The sequence below is a fragment of the Bufo bufo genome, chromosome 2 (assembly GCF_905171765.1).
Source record: "Bufo bufo chromosome 2, aBufBuf1.1, whole genome shotgun sequence".
Taxonomy (NCBI): Eukaryota; Metazoa; Chordata; class Amphibia; order Anura; family Bufonidae; genus Bufo; species Bufo bufo.
In genome coordinates, this window is record NC_053390.1 from 838,929,175 (window position 1) to 838,951,151 (window position 21,977).

Here is a 21,977-nt window from a genome sequence, read left to right on the forward strand (position 1 = left end):
ACAAGAATATAACTACTATAATACTGCTCCTATGTACAAGAATAACACTACTATAATACTGCTCCTATGTACAAGAATATAACTACTATAATACTGCTCCTATGTACAAGAATATAACTACTATAATACTGCCTCCTATATACAATAATATAACTTCTATAATACTGCTCCTATGTACAAGAATATAACTACTATAATACTGCCTCCTATGTACAAGAATATAACTACTATAATACTGCTCCTATGTACAAGAATATAACTACTATATTACTGCTCCTATGTACAAGAATATAACTACTATAATACTGCTCCTATGTACAAGAATATAACTACTATAATACTGCTCCTATGTACAGGAATATAACTACTTTAATACTGCTCCTATGTACAAGAATATAACTACTATAATACTGCCTCCTATGTACAAGAATATAACTGCTATAATACTGCTCCTATGTACAAGAATATAACTACTATAATACTGCCTCCTATGTACAAGAATATTACTACTATAATACTGCTCCTATGTACAGGAATATAACTACTATAATACTGCTCCTATGTACAAGAATATAACTACTATAATACTGCTCCTATGTACAAGAATATAACTACTATAATACTGCCTCCTATGTACAAGAATATAACTACTATAATACTGCTCTTATGTACAAGACTATAACTACTATAATACTGCTCCTATGTACAAGACTATAACTACTATAATACTGCCTCCTATGTACAAGAATATAACTACTATAATACTGCCTCCTATGTACAAGACTATAACTACTATAATACTGCTCCTATGTACAAGAATATAACTACTATAATACTGCTCCTATGTACAAGACTATAACTACTATAATACTGCCTCCTATGTACAAGAATATAACTACTATAATACTGCCTCCTATGTACAAGAATATAACTACTATATTACTGCTCCTATGTACAAGAATATAACTACTATAATACTGCCTCCTATGTACAAGAATATAACTACTATAATACTGCTCCTATGTACAAGAATATAACTACTATAATACTGCTCCTATGTACAGGAATATAACTACTTTAATACTGCTCCTATGTACAAGAATATAACTGCTATAATACTGCCTCCTATGTACAAGAATATAACTGCTATAATACTGCTCCTATGTACAAGAATATAACTACTATAATACTGCCTCCTATGTACAAGAATATAACTACTATAATACTGCTCCTATGTACAAGAATATAACTACTATAATACTGCTCCTATGTACAGGAATATAACTACTATAATACTGCTCCTATGTACAGGAATATAACTACTATAATACTGCTCCTATGTACAGGAATATAACTGCTATAATACTGCTCCTATGTACAAGAATATAACTACTATACTACTGCTCCTATGTACAAGAATATAATTACTATAATACTGCCTCCTATGTACAGGAATATAACTACTATAATTCTGCCTCCTATGTACAGGAATATAACTACTATAATTCTGCCTCCTATGTACAGGAATATAACTACTATAATACTGCTCCTATGTACAAGAATATAACTACTATAATACTGCTCCTATGTACAAGAATATAACTACTATAATACTGCTCCTATGTACAAGAATATAACTACTATAATACTGCTCCTATGTACAAGAATATAACTACTATAATACTGCTCCTATGTACAAGAATATAACTACTATAATACTGCTCCTATGTACAAGAATATAACTACTATAATACTGCTCTCTATGTACAAGAATATAACTACTCTAATACTGCTCCTATCTACAAGAATATCACTACTATAATACTGCTCCTATGTACAAGAATATAACTGCTATAATACTGCTCCTATGTACAGGGATATAACTGCTATACAATACGATTCTTGCTGTGGTAACATGAAGCATGACACTGAGCACAGTAGGCGGCACACGCAGGACACCATAGAAAGGTTTATTTGTTTGCAGGCAGCTGGAGGCAGAGTCTCTGGTTAGTATCAGTCATGTATAAAGGTTGCATCATTATAAAACAGAAAATTACAAACAGCCCTTATTGTAGGAAAAAAAACCTCCCCCACCGCCTCAGCTCCACCAGTATCTGCCCGCAACGAGGTGGGAGAGAAGTCACATCCTCCATCATGTGGACTGTGGAGAGAGGAGTCAATGACATCAACTGCACACAGTCTTCATTTAACACTGCAACACCATGCCACAAGCACGCATGGGCCATACCATCTCAGTCTGAAGAAGCAGAAAAAATGGGAGGAACAGATGATAAGAAGACCCCCCCTTCCCCCAAGCAGTCAAATAAGAGGGACTGGGACCACAGACATTTAGACCATCTTAGAAGGCACAGGGCCATACCATCCCGAACGGAGGCACAGAAAAGGCAAGGAGGGTATTTATGAAAGATATCCATTGTATCGATCAGATGAGCCACCAATAACCCACCTTTCTTCTTCTCATATTTATGAAAGCTAGTCCCAGGGAACAGAGGACCAAACTGCTGCAACATTCCCCAAGAGATTCTGAGAAATTAAAGCTGAAATATCATAGACACCTCCACAATTCAACAAGTCTCCCTAGATCATACCCTTTCAACCATGATTGGAAGCACACAGCATGAGCCAAATTATTCCAAGCAGTCTTAAGAAGCACATACAACAGCTACCCAAGCAGTCTGAAGGAGCACATACAACAACTACCCAAGCAGTCTGAAGAAGGAGCACATACAACAACTTCCCAAGCAGTCTGAAGAAGGAGCACATACAACAACTTCCCAAGCAGTCTGAAGAAGGAGCACATACAACAACTTCCCAAGCAGTCTGAAGAAGGAGCACATACAACAACTACCCAAGCAGTCTGAAGAAGGAGCACATACAACAACTACCCAAGCAATCTGAAGAAGGAGCACATACAACAACTACCCAAGCAATCTGATTGAGCACACACAACAGCTACCCAAGCAGTGTGAAGGGGCACATACAACAGCTACTCAAGCAGTCTGATGGAGCACACACAACAGCTACCCAAGCAGTCTGAAGAAGGGGCACATACAACAGCTACTCAAGCAATCTGATTGAGCACACACAACAGCTACTCAAGCAGTCTGAAGAGGCATATACAACAGCTACCCAATCAGTCTGAAGAGGCATATACAACAGCTACCCAATCAGTCTGAAGAGGCATGTATAACAGCTACCTAAGCAGTCTGAAGGGGCATGTATAACAGCTACCCAAGCAGTCTGAAAGGGTAACTGTCATTTTTTATTTATTTATAGTTTATTAGAGCTAGGCATGTATACCTGAGTTCGTCTGTCAATGATTGTCAAAAGATCTTTAATTACCTTATAATATCAGCTTTCATTAATGTCCCTTTCCACTGTTCCCTTAAAAGACCGTTGATATGGCTTGTCTGTCTTCCCTTTAGTATAAACAGAAGACAGAAGGCCGGTCCTTCATACTGCATGCCTGCATTAGGCTTCAGAGCGAGGAGGCGTGTCTCTCTGTAATCCGATCTGATTGGCTGGCAGGGAGTTGCTGGCTACAGCAAGTGTATATGGGAAGTGAGGGAAAGCAATTTTGGCCTCAGAGAACTGGCACAGAAGCCATCTTCAGAAGGCCTTCATATTGTAAATGTTTAAACAGCCGTAACGAAGGGAAAAACTCAAGGAAAACAGTGGTATGTGAAGAAACTAAAGATTGCTTTATGCATAATGCTGCTGCAGAAGTAACATATGCTAAAATAGATTTTTTTTTATGAAAACATGACAGTTACCCTTGAAGGAACACGTACAACAGCTACCCAAGCAGTCTGAAGGGACATGTACAACAGCTACCCAAGCAGTCTGATGGACCACATACAACAGCTAAATAGGCAGTCTGAGGCAGCACACACACAACAGCTACCCAAGCAGTTTGAAAGGGTACATACAACAGCTACTTAAGCAGCCAGATGGAGCACACCCAAGCAGTCTCATGAGGAAGTACAATAGCTAACTAAGCACTCAAATGTTCCTCATGAAACGGCTACCCAAGCAGTCTGAAGGGGCACATGCAACAGCTACCCAAGCAGTCTGATGAAGAAGTACAATAGCTAACCAAGCACTCAAATGTTCCTTATGAAACTGCTACCCAAGCAGTCTGAAGGGGCATGTACAACAGCTACCCAAGTAGTATGAAAAGGCATGTACAACAGCTACCCAAGCAGTCTGGTAATCTAATGGGAGATGTAAACAGCTACCCAGTCTGATGGGACACGTACAACAGTTACCCGAGTAGCCTCATGAGAGGCACAGGAAAATACTACAGTCTTAATTAGTCTGATGAGAGGAACATGGCTTAAAAGGCTTGTAGGAGAACAACATGGCTGCTTTCTCTTATAATCAGTGCCACCCTTGTCCATGGGGTGGACTGTTTTTGCAGCTTAGCTCCACTCTATTGAGTACCAGACAGCCCATGGACAAAAGAGGCACAGACTGTGGATCACACAGTTACTTCTTGTAATCTCATACAACCCACTTTAAGATGGAGAAGAGGATGGCATCAGCCACATGCACTCTGGGTGGTCCATTCCATTCAACCCTGCAAAGGAGAATATCTACAATGGACCATACCATTCAAGCAGATAGAAGTAAGACTGGTGGAGCTGGAGGGGTGGATCTAACATCCCGGCCGGGATTGTTTTCGGTGTCAGATTACTACTTGTCCAGTTCCCATTGGGTTGGTAAAGGCACAGAGGTTGTGAAGCAGGTCAGTTGCTTTTTTTTGCAGGACGGGTTTTGTGCTGTAAACATGTGAGATTAGTCGTGAAGGAAGAGCCTCCCTACATGGCTCCCCTTGTGACTGGGAGAAGGAACGTGGCTGCTGTTTTGGCATCTTGGGTGAAGGACTGAGCCGCGGAGCATGAAAAGTCCAAACAACAATAATAGAAAAAGTGTTTCCCTTCTGTGCTGGGAAGTCAGACTTCCGGTGAGAGTTGTAGTTTTGAGAGCTAAGTGTCCATACTGGATGTGGAGGATGGAGGCCGAAGCAACTTGCAAAGAATCACATGTTATCAAAAAAAGTAAAAAACTGTGCACGTAACCGTCTCGTGTCCATCATTAATTGCATGCTACAAAGACACCAGAGTCCGACCTGTGCAGGATGCTGTCGAGTCACCTCCATCATGCACTGGATGGTCTCCTCCATGATGTAAGGCCACAGCAGCCCACTAAATCCCCGCTGGGTCCATTAGAGAGTCTACAACGTGTCACGTCTCATGGTCTCCTGGCTGTAAGGCTGCATTAGAAAGATGTAAACATTGTGCCAATCGTCTCAGCACCACATGGAGAAAGCGAGATCCCAATACTGACTGCAAACTTCTCAATGACCACAGCTCAGAACACTGATTGGCTACCGCTGGCAGTGGAAGGTGACCACAGGTTCCCTGATAGGACGACTTTCCTATAGAAGTTTGCGCTGTGTTGCTCAATAGCTCAAGAGAATCACATTATAATAGGATATTCTAGAACACGAGAGAAAAGCGGAGCTGACAAAGTAGAGAAACGTACACTGTGACCCCTCATCCTGATACCGTACACGTACCAGCCCTCGTCCTGATACCGTACCGCGTACCAGCCCTCGTCCTGATACCGTACCGTGTACCAGCCCTCGTCCTGATACCGTACCGCGTACCAGCCCTCGTCCTGATACCGTACCGCGTACCAGCCCTCGTCCTGATACCGTACCGCGTACCAGCCCTCGTTCCGATACCGTACCGCGTACCAGCCCTCGTTCCGATACCGTACCGCGTACCAGCCCTCGTCCTGATACCGTACCGCGTACCAGCCCTCGTCCTGATACCGTACCGCGTACCAGCCCTCGTCCTGATACCGTACCAGCCCTCGTTCCGATACCGTACCGCGTACCAGCCCTCGTTCCGATACCGTACCAGCCCTCGTCCCGATACCGTACCGCGTACCAGCCCTCGTCCCGATACCGTACCGCGTATCAGCCCTCGTCCCGATACCGTACCGCGTACCAGCCCTCGTCCTGATACCGTACCGCGTACCAGCCCTCGTTCCGATACCGTACCGCGTACCAGCCCTCGTTCCGATACCGTACCGCGTACCAGCCCTCGTCCCGATACCGTGCACCAGCCCTCGTCCCGATACCGTACCGCGTACCAGCCCTCGTCCCGATACCGTGCACCAGCCCTCGTCCCGATACCGTACCGCGCACCAGCCCTCGTCCTGATACCACCCCCCATCATGTCACAGCATGGTTATCACGTGTAGCCATTAATACCAGACATGAATCGTAATGTCCACCTCATCTGGAACCCTGGGCGGAGAATGTGGGGTCGTGTCATGTCCTAGTGGGGCTTGAAATGTAAGACCAGGAAACAATACCTAATACTGAAATCATGTGTTAGAAAAGGTCACTTATAAAAACGCCAAGCGAGAAACCACACACCTGAACACCATCCACCACCACAGCAAAACCTCCTATAAAGGCGCCAGGTACCCCCGGGAGGCAAACTCAATATACGTGAAATGTAGAAAAACCTAAAGTGCATGCACATGCATGTAACACCACTGCATGTAATCGGGGGAAAACGTTCTGACCGCGCTAAAGACGTACAGGAAGGCCCATCATGTAGGACCATATGACAGGTGACAAAGGAGGCTGGGCACATGAAGCATGGAGAGGGAGCAGCCTGGTCATGGCTCCACAAATCTACCTTCCCGCAGCTTGACATTCTCCATTAGCCCCATGTACAATACTAGGGCGTCCCTGCCCCTTCCAACCACGGCAAATACTGATTTATAGCATAACACTAAGTGTTGCTCCACAGCGGTGACAGGAATCCCACAAGATCACCTAGAATTTTTGGGTTGATGCTCAGTGGTAACAATTTTTCTTGTGGCGTCTTCGGGTTTAGAAGATCCCAAGTGGTTAGTGTCACCATTGACTTGTGTGGTCCATGTAGTGCAATAACAATGAGTAAGGAGGTTCTGAGGATTACACAAGCTGGAGATTATCAGGAACAGGCTCTTCTTCTCCACCACATGGAAGGCACAGGAGCCGTCACGTCAGGACACCGATGATGAGGAAGTGGAGGATGATGGCCGCCAGAAACACCACTTACTCTTGCTGTGCTGTTTACGGATCATCTCCTCTTCACGTTCGCGCTCCTTCCTGCAGCGCAGGTAGCGATCTTCTTCCTTCAGATACCACACCGGGGGCCAACGACAGCGCTCAAAGTGGCTCTTATTATCTGTGGACAGAACAGAGAAGACCTTGTAATAGAGAACCAAAGCCCGCATGTCCATGTTCTCCCCCTGTTCCCCTCCCCTCGTAGCAGAGCCCTACGATCAACGCAGCCAAAAATCACCTGGCGACATGTATTTCAGCTCCCGGGGAAACCTTCGGCACACAGCATTGTAGTTGGTACAGATGTAGTGGAGGCACCAGTCCGTCAGCTGCTTGGCATTGTGGAACTAGAAAAGAACAGGACCAGGCAACCATCAGTCAACCCAGGAGGAACATCCAAATGCAGGCCCGTCCCCCCCTACCACCAATTAGTGCTTGATGGCAGCTCACCTGCGCTATGTCCAGATACTGGAGAACTTGTCCAGCTATATCTGCTCCCTGCACACAGGACGCCAGGAGCTCATCCACAGCATGTTGCTCTAGAACAAGACACAGACATGTTACATGTAACACGGCCTGTGCATGGTGGACCCTCGAACCCCAGAACTTTACTATGGTGCGGATAATGGCAGATCCAGGGGGCACATGGGATGTGTGTGATGCCTGGAAGATCAGAGCAGCAGAGGGAAAGTTTGTATTGATCCTGATCTCACATTCTGGAGGTCACATTGATAATCTATAGAGGACGCGGCGCCAGGCACATGCCTCACGTCATGCACAGCGTGGAGAGCAAGGACACGGCCTCCAGAGGACAGACGGCAGGAGGCACAATACGTGGGCCAGATGTCACTCCACTATTATGTCGTGAATTAAGGCACTTACAGTTGGCTTAGATACACGTGACATCAGAACCAGCTTAGATGCACAGACTTTTGTGACATCACAACCCGCTTTTACTGCGGCTGGGATTTTGCACAGTGCTTTGAACACATGGGTCTGGTGGTTAACCCTCCCATCCCCAATCCTTGGGGGCTGCTCACCAGTCAGAGCCTGCAGGTGCGGAAGACACAGCCGGTTACTCAGGATCAGGAGTTCCGTACAGTCCAGCTCGGGTCTTGGTGAGAAATGACCAAGGTACAGATACTCCAGAACTGCCCGCAGGCAGGAGGACGACGTGCCGGGCAGAGAGACCTGCGAGATGAACAAGGAGCTTCCATTATTATGTCATGGTGGACACTGATCTATAAGTGAGACCCAACCCCCCAGGCTGATAAAGCCACAGCACCTCCCTTTAACAGGTCCCTACATCTGCAGCACCACAATGCAGCAGACTTCTGGTTTTACGAGGCTGTGAGTGGTACCTCAGTCAGTAAAGAAGTGACTGGAGGATAGTGTGTGAGGTAACTCAGGATGAGGGCAAGATACACGGGTATGAACACCAGCTCATCTGTGGACGCTTCGAACATGACATGAGTGATGTTATCTGGAGCAGCTCACATAACAAGCCCCCCGGGCCTACACATGTTATATACACGTCTCTGGATAACATACAATAAAAATAAGTGACATTACCCCTCGGGTGAAGCTCTCCCGAAATGAGCCCCGGAACATGGCCACCATCCAGTCACAGTTTGCTATCAGAAGGGGCTTGTGGGCAGGTACGGGGCCGTCGTCCACTGTAAATACCACATCTGATGGGAGGACAAATTCATGTTTAATGGAGGGATACACAAAACAGCTGAAACTACAAGAATGATGACTATAAACTGCCCCACGACCCCAGGCGTGCAGCATTGTAGTAGAAGAATCTAGACCTATAGCCTGTTTGGTCCTCTCTAGGAGCCATCAGTGAAGGCAATAACTGGCCACAACCTTAGGGCCCGAACCTGCTCAGTCAACCATGAAGAATCTCACCCAGCCTTTTCTGTGCTTGTTGTTGAAGGATGGTCAAGTGAGGAGAACGGTGGCCAACAACCAACATGGAGTCTAAGGACTCTTTCACGAATGTCTTCACTATACAAAGCAACTGATTCCACATGTTACCCGGTATGGTCCTATCCTGCACTAATGTGGCCTAGAAAGTACGGAACAGTGGTACTACCATGTGAACTACCCTGCAGTCTGTGCACCTCAAATGCTGACGCTTACGAACAATGAGATGGAGACAAGTTCGTACCAGAGAAGAGACCTCGGCTCAGACACTCCCGGATCCGGTTCGCTCTTCTCACATGAAAGGCTTTTGTGATTTCTTGATTCATGAAGCCCTCTTTATTTAGCAGGTTGGAGACCATCATACGAAGGTCAAAGACCTCTAAGGCCTCGGCGATGGTGGCGATCTGCATGAGCTCGGCCCTACTCTGGTTCAAGTGTCCCGTGTACAAGTACTCCAGCACTGCCCTTAGTGGCTGCTCCTGGATGAGCGCATCCATCTGGATGACCATCATTGACCTTTTGCGTTGTGTTAGTGGATCGTCTACAATGTCTATTTGTACGCTGACAAAGCCTCTACCCCAATCTGACAAATTTCTGCCCCAACCGAGACGAGTGTTCCCTCCGCCATTCACATCACTACCACCATCCTCATCAGAAGTCATAAGACTAAGCAGCTGTCCATTTAAGGCCTCACATTTTCCCTCAATGGCAAGGTTCCTAGTCCACAAAGGTTCATTCACCCCTGGACTCCGTTGTGTTGGCTTCTCATCATTCATCTCCGCAGGTAACAATTCTAAAGTGAAGAGGTCATAAAATTTGGAACATGCAGTGGCCAAATAGACTTTATGGGCAAAGATCTTCTGTCCACTCAGCAAATGGAAAACCACATCAGCACACAGAGGGGTGCAAAACAGGGCAGCTGGGCCTTGGCCATTGTTTTGTGGAGGATCTGGGAGGTGTATGATGGGTGGAGGAGGCTTAGGAGGTAGGAATGGAGCTTGGAGCAATGGATGCTGAACTTTCTTTAAATGAGACTTCCAAAACTGCAAGTGTCTTCTTGAAATAAGGGCTGCCCGTATGGCATTGTCAAAGACATCCTTCACCCCAAACTGCGCCACCACACTGGTCTCGTAATAGGGGATGCCTAGCTCTTTGGCCACCTCATGGCCAGTCTCTGGAGACAGAATGTCTGTAGGCTTTATAGGTCTGAGACAAAGACACAAGTATTAAAACTGGGATCATAGGCTCAATATTCTACAGCAGGCGTTGGCCAAAGGACTCACTTAGCCAGGGGGCGGCGGGCTCGATTCACAGCATCCAGATCAGCATACCGCAGGTCCAGCTGACACCCCACCAACACCACAGGAGTGCGAGGGCAGAAGTGCTTGATCTCTGGCAGCCACATGCTCTTGACGTGACGCAGAGAATAAGGGTTAGCCAAAGAGAAGCAAAGAACCACCACGTCAGACCTGCAGAGAATAAGACCACCCAAGCATAAGTGAGGAAACACAGCACCTGAGGAAAAACTGGAGGTACATACCTACAAGCCTCTAGCCACACCAACCCTTTCCACACATACAGTAACTACCTGTCAGACTAATGTCCATGTTTCCACCACACACTTCCTTCTTTCACAAGTCTCCACTTCACTTACTCACATGTAGCTTCTCTATCTATCCTCTCACGCTCACATGTACCTTCTCCACCTATCTTTACGCTCACTTGTACCTTCTCCACCTATCTTCACGCTCACAAGTACCTTCTTCATCTATCCTCTCACGCTCACAAGTACCTTCTTCATCTATCCTCTCACGCTCACAAGTACCTTCTTCATCTATCCTCTCACACTCACAAGTACCTTCTCCATCTATCCTCTCACGCTCACAAGTACCTTCTCCATCTATCCTCTCACGCTCACATGTACCTTCTCCATCTATCCTCTCACGCTCACATGTACCTTCTCAATCTATCCTCTCACATGTACCTTCTCCATCTATCCTCTCACGCTCACATGTACCTTCTCCATCTATCCTCTCACGCTCACAAGTACCTTCTCCATCTAGCCCTTCAAGCTCACATGTACCTTCTCCATCTATCCTCTCACATGTACCTTCTCCATCTATCCTCTCACGCTCACATGTACCTTCTCCATCTATCCGCTCACGCTCACATGTACCTTCTCCATCTATCCTCTCACGCTCACATCTACCTTTTCTATCTATCCTCTCACACGTAGCTTCTCCATCTATCCCCTCATGCTAAAATATTACTCCCCCTTACATGTAGCTTCTCTATCCTCTCATGTATCTTCTCCATACTTGTATACAGGCCCCTTACATGTAGGTGCCCCCTTCCCAGGAACCTTTCTGCAATCACACCTATCACTTCCCGCATGTTAAACCCTCAACATGTATGATAGTCCCATAGTACATGGCAGGTACACAGAATAGACGTGTCTGGTATTTTATCAGCACGCAGAGTGCAGCAAGAAGTGTGCAGTGGAGGCCACGGCCCAAGTCAGGATGTGGGAAACCACAGAGTCCTACACAGTGTAGGCGTTAACACTTCTGTGAGGGTCCAGATGGGATGAGGGGATACATGGGTTCTAGGGAGTATGAGATTAATAGGAGGTGGTAGCAGGAGCTGCGTACACTCATGTGTTCAGAGAGGAGACTAGTCATGTGAGAGAGTGCAGGCGCTGGGCGCGAGAATGTGGCCTCCAGCCAGACACGTCAGGAACCTCACAAGATCGAGGAGTTCCAAAAACTACCACATGCCTAGAGGAGGGTGTAATACATGGGTCACAGTGACTCCCAGAGGAGAGTGCAATACAAGAGTCACTGAAACCCCCAGGGGGTAGTGGGGGGCAGGTGTAATAGACGGGCCACCAACATCCCCAGGGGAGAGTGTAATACTCGGGTCACCAGCATACCCAGAGGGGGTGTAATACACAGGTCACCAACTTCCCCAGAGGAGAGTGTAATACACGGGTCACCAGCATACCCAGAGGAGAGTGTAATACACGGGTCACCAGCATACGCAGAGGAGAGTGTAATACACGGGTCACCAACATGCCCAGGGGAGAGTGTAATACACGGGTCACCAACATGCCCAGGGGAGAGTGTAATACACGGGTCACCAACATGCCCAGGGGAGAGTGTAATACACGGGTCACCAACATGCCCAGGGGAGAGTGTAATACACGGGTCACCAACATGCCCAGGGGAGAGTGTAATACACGGGTCACCAACATGCCCAGGGGAGAGTGTAATACACGGGTCACCAACATGCCCAGGGGAGAGTGTAATACACGGGTCACCAACATGCCCAGGGGAGAGTGTAATACACGGGTCACCAACATGCCCAGGGGAGAGTGTAATACACGGGTCACCAACATGCCCAGGGGAGAGTGTAATACACGGGTCACCAACATGCCCAGGGGAGAGTGTAATACACGGGTCTCCAACATGCCCAGGGGAGAGTGTAATACACGGGTCACCAACATGCCCAGGGGAGAGTGTAATACACGGGTCTCCAACATGCCCAGGGGAGAGTGTAATACACGGGTCACCAACATGCCCAGGGGAGAGTGTAATACACGGGTCTCCAACATGCCCAGGGGAGAGTGTAATACACGGGTCACCAACATGCCCAGGGGAGAGTGTAATACACGGGTCTCCAACATGCCCAGGGGAGAGTGTAATACACGGGTCACCAACATGCCCAGGGGAGAGTGTAATACACGGGTCACCAACATGCCCAGGGGAGAGTGTAATACACGGGTCACCAACATGCCCAGGGGAGGGTGTAATACACGGGTCACCAACATGCCCAGGGGAGGGTGTAATAGACGGGCCACCAACATCCCCAGGGGAGAGTGTAATACACGGGTCACCAACATACCCAGGGGAGGGTGTAATAGAAGGGTCACTGACCCCTGCAAAGAAGGGTGTGATATATGAACATACCCGGGGGAGGGGCAATACATGGGTCACGAACACCTCCAGTGAAGGGTGTAATACATGGGTCACAGAGACCCCCAGCAGTGCGTCTGTGCACATATTTTTAGAAGGGGTGGGGGCTGGTCAAGTATGTATAAGATGACACATGGGGGGCTCTGGGGACCCCTGTACATCTACAAGACGTAGAGCTCATTACTACCTTCACCTATGGAACACCGCCTCATAGCCAGAGCAAAGCCCAAGACGCATGGGAGGAGAATCCAGAACATTCATCCAAAAACATCTGAGGAGCAAAGATACAGCGCAACAACTGGATCTCCCCCCCCCCCCCCCCATCCACTGCAGCCACCGAACCCCAACATCCCTATGATCCCGCTCCCACCGGACCTCACCATCCCTATCCACTGCTCCCACCGGACCTCACCATCCCTATCCACTGCTCCCACCGGACCTCACCATCCCTATCCACTGCTCCCACCGGACCTCACCATCCCTATCCACTGCTCCCACCGGACCTCACCATCCCTATCCACTGCTCCCACCGGACCTCACCATCCCTATCCACTGCTCCCACCGGACCTCACCATCCCTATCCACTGCTCCCACCGGACCTCACCATCCCTATCCACTGCTCCCACCGGACCTCACCATCCCTATCCACTGCTCCCACCGGACCTCACCATCCCTATCCACTGCTCCCACCGGACCTCACCATCCCTATCCACTGCTCCCACCGGACCTCACCATCCCTATCCACTGCTCCCACCGGACCTCACCATCCCTATCCACTGCTCCCACCGGACCCCACCATCCCTATCCACTGCTCCCACCGGACCTCACCATCCCTATCCACTGCTCCCACCGGACCTCACCAGCCCTATCCACTGCTCCCACCGGACCTCACCAGCCCTATCCACTGCTCCCACCGGACCTCACCAGCCCTATCCACTGCTCCCACCGGACCTCACCATCCCTATCCACTGCTCCCACCGGACCTCACCAGCCCTATCCACTGCTCCCACCGGACCTCACCAGCCCTATCCACTGCTCCCACCGGACCTCACCAGCCCTATCCACTGCTCCCACCGGACCTCACCATCCCTATCCACTGCTCCCACCGGACCTCACCAGCCCTATCCACTGCTCCCACCGGACCTCACCAGCCCTATCCACTGCTCCCACCGGACCTCACCATCCCTATCTCCTGCTCCCACTGGACCTCACCATCCATATGCCCCGCTCCCACCGGACCTCACCATCCCTATGATCCCGCTCCCACCGGACCTCATTATCCCTATGATCCTGCTCCCACTGGACCTCACCATCCATATCTCCCGCTCCCACTGGACCTCACCATCCCTATGCCCCGCACCCACCAGAACTCACCATCCCTATGATCCCGCTCCCAACACCCCTACCGGATCTCACCACCCCTATCCTCCACTGGAACTCACCATCCCCGCGCCCACCATCTCTACTGGATATCACCACCCCTATCCTCCCGCTTCCACCGGACCTCACCATCCCTATCCCCCCCGTTCCCAACATCTCTACTGGATAGCACCACCCCTATCCTCCCACTTCCACCGGACCTCACCATTCCTATCCTCCCCGTTCCCACCATCTCTATCCTCCCACCTCCACCGGACCTCACCATCCCTATGCCCCCCGTTCCCACCATCTCTACTGGATATCACCACCCCTATCCTCCCACTTCCACCGGACCTCACCATCCCTATCCCCTCCGTTCCCACCATCTCTACTGGATATCACCACACCTATCCTCCCACTTCCACAGAACCTCACCATCCCTATGATCCCAATCCCACTGTGGCAAAACCAACCTCGCCACTGGGTTTTGGAGAGGCCTAACAGAGAGCGCTCAGTCTCCCCTCCCCAGCGGCAGAGTGTCCAGCAGGGAATTGGGAGCCCAGTCTCCATTCCCCAGCGGCAGTGTGAAGTGCAGGGAGAGGAGAGCAGCGTCCTCCCTCCCCAGCGGCAGGCTGAGTTACAGGGGGCCCCCCAGCAGCAGAGTGATTTTTTGGGAATTGGGAGCCCACTCTCCATTCCCCAGCAGCAGGACACTGTATTGGGAGCGGAGACGGTCGGTCGCCCTCCTCAGCGGCTGGAAGTATGTATGGGAGAGGAGCTTGTTACCCCCTCTCCCCAGCGGCAGCTTAACGCACCAGGGAGAGACAGTAAGCCCCACAACAGTGCAGATGGGACCGTGGTCTCTGCACTTACAGCACAGGGGGTAGAGACAGTCGGTCTCCCCCTCCAACAACCAGACTCTAAGCCAGGGAGCAACACAGAGACCGGAAGTGCCAGCTTCCAGCATAACCTTGGTGGACTCACTGGACAGAGACAGAAACATAGAATGTGTCGGCAGATAAGACCCATGTGGCCCATCTAGTCTGCCCAATATACTGAATACTATGGATAGCCCCCGGCCCTATCTTATATGAAGGATGGCCTTGTGCCTATCCCATACATGCTTAAACCCCTTCACTGTATTTGCAGCTACCACTTCTGCAGGAAGGCTATTCCATGCATCCACTACTCTCTCAGTAAAGTAATACTTCCTTATATTACTTTTAAACCTTTGCCCCTCTAATTTAACACTATGTCCTCTTGTAGCAGTTTTTCTTCCTGTAAATCTTCTCTCTTCCTTTACCTTGTTGATTCCCTTTATGTATTTAGCAGTTTCTATCATATCCCCTCTGTCTCTTCTTTCTTCCAAGCTATACATATTAAGGTCCTTTAACCTTTCCTGGTAAGTTTTATCCTGCAATCCATGTACCAGTTTAGTAGCTCTTCTCTGAACTCTCTCTAGAGTATCTATATCCTTCTGGAGATATGGCCTCCAGTACTGCGCACAATACTCCAAGTGAGGTCTCACCAGTGTTCTGTACAGCGGCATAAGCACTTCACTCTTTCTACTGCTTATACCTCTCCCTATACATCCAAGCATTCTGCTGGCATTTCGTGCTGCTCTATTACATTGTCTTCCCACCTTTAAGTCTTCTGAAATAATTACTCCTAAATCCCTTTCCTCAGATACTGAGGTCAGGACTGTGTCAAATATTCTATATTCTGCCTTTGGGTTTTTACGCCCCAGGTGCATTATCTTGCACTTATCCACATTAAATTTCAGTTTCCAGAGTTCTGACCATTCTTCTAGTTTTCCTAAATCCTTTTCCATTTGGCGTTTCCCTCCAGGAACATCAACCCTGTTACATATCTTTGTGTCATCAGCAAAAAGACAAACCTTACCAGCGAGGCCTTTTGCAAGGCTACAGGCTACCAAATGCAACAGGTCCAGTATTGGGTTGTGGGTGGGCTGCCAGACTAACTCCGGTACCGACCGGCGTGAGGTCAGGTATCTGGATTGTCTTCCCTGGGGGCGGGGGGCCCGATGTGTGGCGAAACCAACCTCACCACTGGGTTTTGGAGAGGACTGGCTGCTGGCCTCTTGCCCCTGGATTATGGGCCATATACTAACTTTTAAACCCCTGAACCTATTCAAGTGAATTTTGGATAGGTTTGTCCCCAAGTTATACTGTTTAAATTAATGTAAGTTATATGTATGGCCAATGTAAACTCACAAAGTTGTAACAATTTATAATAAGTGTAACTTGTCAGCTTGGGAGGAAAATACTGGGTGTGTTTCTATTGTGCCATTGTCCCATTGTGTGTTTAAATGGTGATGTCTGTCCTGTTGTCTGCACATGTGTATTGGTGATTTCTCTTTGTCTTGAGAGATAATTGGATTACGCCTCGGGTGTCTCCAGGGCAGAGAGGAGGAAACCATGATGCATTGTGGGGATGTATTGTCTCTGTGTATCCTACAGTACTGCATATCTGTCCTATGTCAGTCTTCATTCTGGTCCCCTAGGGGCGTGTACACCAGATGGGCTTGGTTGTTTTATACCTCCCTGTGGGCGGACCTGTAATTGCAACAACTGTAATAAAAACCAGGCTGGGTGTGCCAGCACCTCAGACCACTGCTTGACCCTCAACACGGAGCCTTGTCTCGTTATTGGGGGGGATCCGCTGTATGCTGTTAGAGACTGATCGCCAGGAGTGTAAGCTGATTCCTGTTCGTCTGCTAGCAGCTATTCATGAGGTTCCAGTTTGGAGTGCTACTTTGTATCCAGTTCGGGAGTTGGTGTTCTGCAGTAGCTGTGCCTGTCTCTCAGAAAGGGGCACATCGCCAAAACTGATTTTAACCCCTTGTCTGCTGAAACGGTCCGTTACACCCACCATCTCTACTGGATAGCACCACACCTATCCTCCCACTTCCACAGGACCTCACCATCCCTATGATCCCAATCCCACCATCTCTACTGGATAGAACCACACCTATCCTCCCACAGGACACCATCCCTATGCCCCCCGTTCCCACCATCTCTAATGGATATCACCACCCCTATCCTCCCACTTCCACAGAACCTCACCATCCCTATGATCCCAATCCCACCATCTCTACTGGATATCATCACACCTATCCTCCCACAGGACCTCACCATCCCTATGCCCCCCGTTCCCACCATCTCTACTGGATACCACCACACCTATCCTCCCACTTCCACCGGACCTCACCATCCCTATGATCTCAATCCCACCATCTCTACTGGATATCACCACCCCTATCCTCCCACAGGACACCATCCCTATGCCCCCCGTTCCCACCATCTCTACTGGATATCACCACCCCTATCCTCCCACTTCCACCGGACCTCACCATCCCTATCCCCTCCGTTCCCACCATCTCTACTGGATATCACCACCCCTATCCTCCCACTTCCACAGAACCTCACCATCCCTATGATCCCAATCCCACCATCTCTACTGGATATCACCACACCTATCCTCCCACAGGACCTCACCATCCCTATGCCCCCCGTTCCCACCATCTCTACTGGATATCACCACCCCTATCCTCCCGCTTCCACCAGACCTCACCATCTCTACTGGATATCACCACACCTATCCTCCCACAGGACCTCACCATCCCTATGCCCCCCATTCCCACCATCTCTACTGGATACCACAACACCTATCCTCCCACTTCCACCGGACCTCACCATCCCTGCTCCCACCATCTCTACTGGCTATCACCACCCCTATCCTCCCACTCAACCATCCCTATCCCGAGCTCCCATTGAACTTCACTATCTCTATGCCCCTCGCCACGCCACATGCTCCCACACCCCCAATCGGACCTCGACGTCCCTATCTTCCACACCCACTAGACCACGCTCTCCAGCGTGCCATCACTACTCTCAGGGGTGTGATTACTTGTGCTCAGTGAGGGCCACGTGGCGGTCACTTCAGGTGATATGCACACTCGTCCTTCACATATTCTTTGATCCAGATATTGACACCACAGAAGCCCCTCACCTCCCATAAGCAAAGCGCCTGTCCTTGTGGTGGTCTCCAAATGTGTCCCAGAGGCGGAGGGAGACGCTGACCTCGTCCACCACATCACGGGAGCGCTCCAGGACCTGCAGGGGACAGGATCATCCGATGACATCATCACCACTGGCTAATGCTCCCCTTTATCCACTGCCACCTACCTCCTGGCACACTCTGTACTGGTCGATGGCCCACACGGTAGGCACGTGGGTGGCGAGCAGCTGGTACTGGGTCAGCGTGGCATTACAGGCTCGGGCACAGATAAGTCGGGTCTTCCCCACCGCATTGTCTCCCACTACCACACACTTAATGGTCTCCACATTGGGCCGCTCATAGTCCAGGTCAGCGTCCATGAAGATGGGTCTGTGGAGAGAAGAGGGGTTACCCACATACCCAAGACCCCTCAAACTACAGAGCTAGGGACCGACCCCCACAAGAAAGGTCAGGACTCTAATCCCAGAAGCACTGGACACGTCTCACTGGGCGGGCGCTTAAGGTCCCTTACACTGCCGAACATCTGCCGGTGTAAAGGGAGCAGAGGCTCAGATCCTCTCAGGCTAGGACAGATATACCCCTGTAATGGGGGGAGATATAATGTACAGGGGGGGGTGTATCCTGTAATGGGGGGAGATATAATGTACAGGGGGTGTATCCTGTAATGGGGGGAGATATAATGTACAGGGGGTGTATCCTGTAATGGGGGAGATATAATGTACAGGGGGTGTATCCTGTAATGGGGGGGGAGATATAATGTACAGGGGGTGTATCCTGTAATGGGGGGGGAGATATAATGTACAGGGGGGGGTATCCTGTAATGGGGGGGGAGATATAATGTACAGGGGGTGTATCCTGTAATGGGGGGAGATATAATGTACAGGGGGGTGTATCCTGTAATGGGGGGAGATATAATGTACAGGGGGTGTATCCTGTAATGGGGGGAGATATAATGTACAGGGGGGTGTATCCTGTAATGGGGGAGATATAATGTACAGGGGGTGTATCCTGTAATGGGGGGAGATATAATGTACAGGGGGTGTATCCTGTAATGGGGGGAGATATAATGTACAGGGGGTGTATCCTGTAATGGGGGGAGATATAATGTACAGGGGGGTGTATCCTGTAATGGGGAGATATAATGTACAGGGGGGTGTATCCTGTAATGGGGGGAGATATAATGTACAGGGGGGTGTATCCTGTAATGGGGGGAGATATAATGTACAGGGGGGGGGGGGTGTATCCTGTAATGGGGGAGATATAATGTACAGGGGGGGGGTGTATCCTGTAATGGGGGGAGATATAATGTACAGGGGGTGTATCCTGTAATGGGGGAGATATAATGTACAGGGGGTGTATCCTGTAATGGGGAAGATATAATGTACAGGGGGTGTATCCTGTAATGGGGGGAGATATAATGTACAGGGGGTGTATCCTGTAATGGGGGGGGGGGAGATATAATGTACAGGGGGGGGGGGTATATCCTGTAATGGGGGAGATATAATGTACAGGGGGGTGTATCCTGTAATGGGGGAGATATAATGTACAGGGGGGTGTATCCTGTAATGGGGGGAGATATAATGTACAGGGGGGGTGTATCCTGTAATGGGGGAGATATAATGTACAGGGGGTGTATCCTGTAATGGGGGGAAATATAATGTACAGGGGGTGTATCCTGTAATGGGGGGAGATATAATGTACAGGGGGGGGTGTATCCTGTAATGGGGGGAGATATAATGTACAGGGGGTGTATCCTGTAATGGGGGGAGATATAATGTACAGGGGGTGTATCCTGTAATGGGGGGAGATATAATGTACAGGGGGGTGTATCCTGTAATGGGGGGGATATAATGTACAGGGGGGGGGGTGTATCCTGTAATGGGGGGAGATATAATGTACAGGGGGGGTGTATCCTGTAATGGGGGGAGATATAATGTACAGGGGGTGTATCCTGTAATGGGGGGAGATATAATGTACAGGGGGGGGGGGTGTATCCTGTAATGGGGGGAGATATAATGTACAGGGGGGTGTATCCTGTAATGGGGGGAGATATAATGTACAGGGGGGGGGGTGTATCCTGTAATGGGGGGAGATATAATGTACAGGGGGTGTATCCTGTAATGGGGGGAGATATAATGTACAGGGGGGTGTATCCTGTAATGGGGGAGATATAATGTACAGGGGGGGTGTATCCTGTAATGGGGGAGATATAATGTACAGGGGGGTGTATCCTGTAATGGAGGGAGATATAATGTACAGGGGGGGGTGTATCCTGTAATGGGGGGAGATATAATGTACAGGGGGTGTATCCTGTAATGGAGGGAGATATAATGTACAGGGGGTGTATCCTGTAATGGGGGAGATATAATGTACAGGGGGGTGTATCCTGTAATGGGGGGAGATATAATGTACAGGGGGGTGTATCCTGTAATGGAGGGAGATATAATGTACAGGGGGTGTATCCTGTAATGGGGGAGATATAATGTACAGGGGGGTGTATCCTGTAATGGGGGGAGATATAATGTACAGGGGGGGGGGTGTATCCTGTAATGGGGGAGATATAATGTACAGGGGGCCCCTCTCTCCCTGTACTGGGGGGGTCACCTATATTACAGGATGTATAGGACTCAGGCTCCTCCCCCGGGGGGCCCCTCTCTCCCTGTACTGGGGGTCACCTATATTACAGGATGTATAGGACTCAGGCTCCTCCCCCGGGGGGGCCCTCTCTCCCTGTACTGGGGGTCACCTATATTACAGGATGTATAGGACTCAGGCTCCTCCCCCGGGGGCCCCTCTCTCCCTGTACTGGGGGGGTCACCTATATTACAGGATGTATAGGACTCAGGCTCCTCCCCCGGGGGCCCCTCTCTCCCTGTACTGGGGGGGTCACCTATATTACAGGATGTATAGGACTCAGGCTCCTCCCCCGGGGGGCCCCTCTCTCCCTGTACTGGGGGTCACCTATATTACAGGATGTATAGGACTCAGGCTCCTCCCCCGGGGGGCCACTCTCTCCCTGTACTGGGGGGGTCACCTACATTACAGGATGTATAGGAGTCAGGCTCCTCCCCCCGGGGGCCCCTCTCTCCCTGTACTGGGGGGGCCACCTATATTACAGGATGTATAGGACTCAGGCTCCTCCCCGGGGGGCCCCTCTCTCCCTGTACTGGGGGTCACCTATATTACAGGATGTATAGGACTCAGGCTCCGCCCCCGGGGGGCCCCTCTCGTCTACACATCTAACGCCCGCCGTCTCGCTATACCGGTGCCGCGTCCTCCCCCGGGGGCGCCTCTCGTCTCTTCCGCCGCCTTCCTGACCGGCCCCTCGATCTCATCGTCCCCGAGCTCCGAGCTCCGTGTGTAGCGTCCAGCAGCCGCAGCCCCGCTACCATCAGCGGCCAGCCAATCACAGCGATGCTTCCGCGAAGGACACACCTTCCGCCAATCACACAAAGAGCAGCTGACTACTGCCCCGCCTTCTAACAGTGGATACGCCCTGTAGCCAATAACAATGACGG

The 21,977-nt window shown here is 49.7% G+C and overlaps 1 protein-coding gene across 11 annotated transcripts; it reads right to left on the reverse strand.

Annotated features, from left to right (window-relative positions):
* Window positions 1-1,959: 1,959 nt before the first annotated feature.
* Window positions 1,960-21,855, reverse strand: LOC120990570 (rho-related BTB domain-containing protein 2-like). Of its 11 annotated transcripts, XR_005776453.1 has the most exons (12): window positions 21,723-21,855; window positions 18,627-18,828; window positions 18,451-18,554; window positions 10,369-10,554; window positions 9,330-10,291; window positions 8,726-8,844; window positions 8,194-8,344; window positions 7,604-7,692; window positions 7,395-7,500; window positions 6,260-7,277; window positions 4,151-5,667; window positions 2,488-3,218 (listed from the first exon to the last, which is right to left on the reverse strand). XR_005776453.1 is itself a non-coding variant. In XM_040419464.1 (11 exons), exons 2-11 carry the CDS (start codon window positions 18,816-18,818, stop codon window positions 2,253-2,255), a joined length of 2,043 nt encoding a protein of 680 aa, XP_040275398.1. In that variant the 5' UTR covers window positions 18,819-18,828; window positions 21,723-21,855; the 3' UTR covers window positions 1,960-2,252. The 11 variants fall into 11 exon arrangements, 8 of the variants coding, with proteins under 8 accessions (XP_040275398.1, XP_040275400.1, XP_040275393.1 ...); XM_040419464.1 differs by lacking the exons at window positions 2,488-3,218; window positions 4,151-5,667 and adding an exon at window positions 1,960-2,257 and having other exon boundaries at window positions 7,149-7,277; XR_005776451.1 differs by lacking the exons at window positions 2,488-3,218; window positions 4,151-5,667 and adding an exon at window positions 6,033-6,213.
* Window positions 21,856-21,977: the final 122 nt, after the last annotated feature.

Bases quoted from the DNA above. Each gene is read 5' to 3' on its own strand.
- LOC120990570 (XM_040419459.1), bottom strand. From the start codon at position 18,818: ATGGACGCTGACCTGGACTATGAGCGGCCCAATGTGGAGACCATTAAG. The intron at 10,292-10,368 runs GTGAGTCCTTTG...TCTTTGTCTCAG, and splicing joins GCCCGCCGCCCCCTGGCTAA to ACCTATAAAGCCTACAGACA. The intron at 8,345-8,725 runs GTAATGTCACTT...TTCATCTCGCAG, and splicing joins GGGAGAGCTTCACCCGAGGG to GTCTCTCTGCCCGGCACGTC.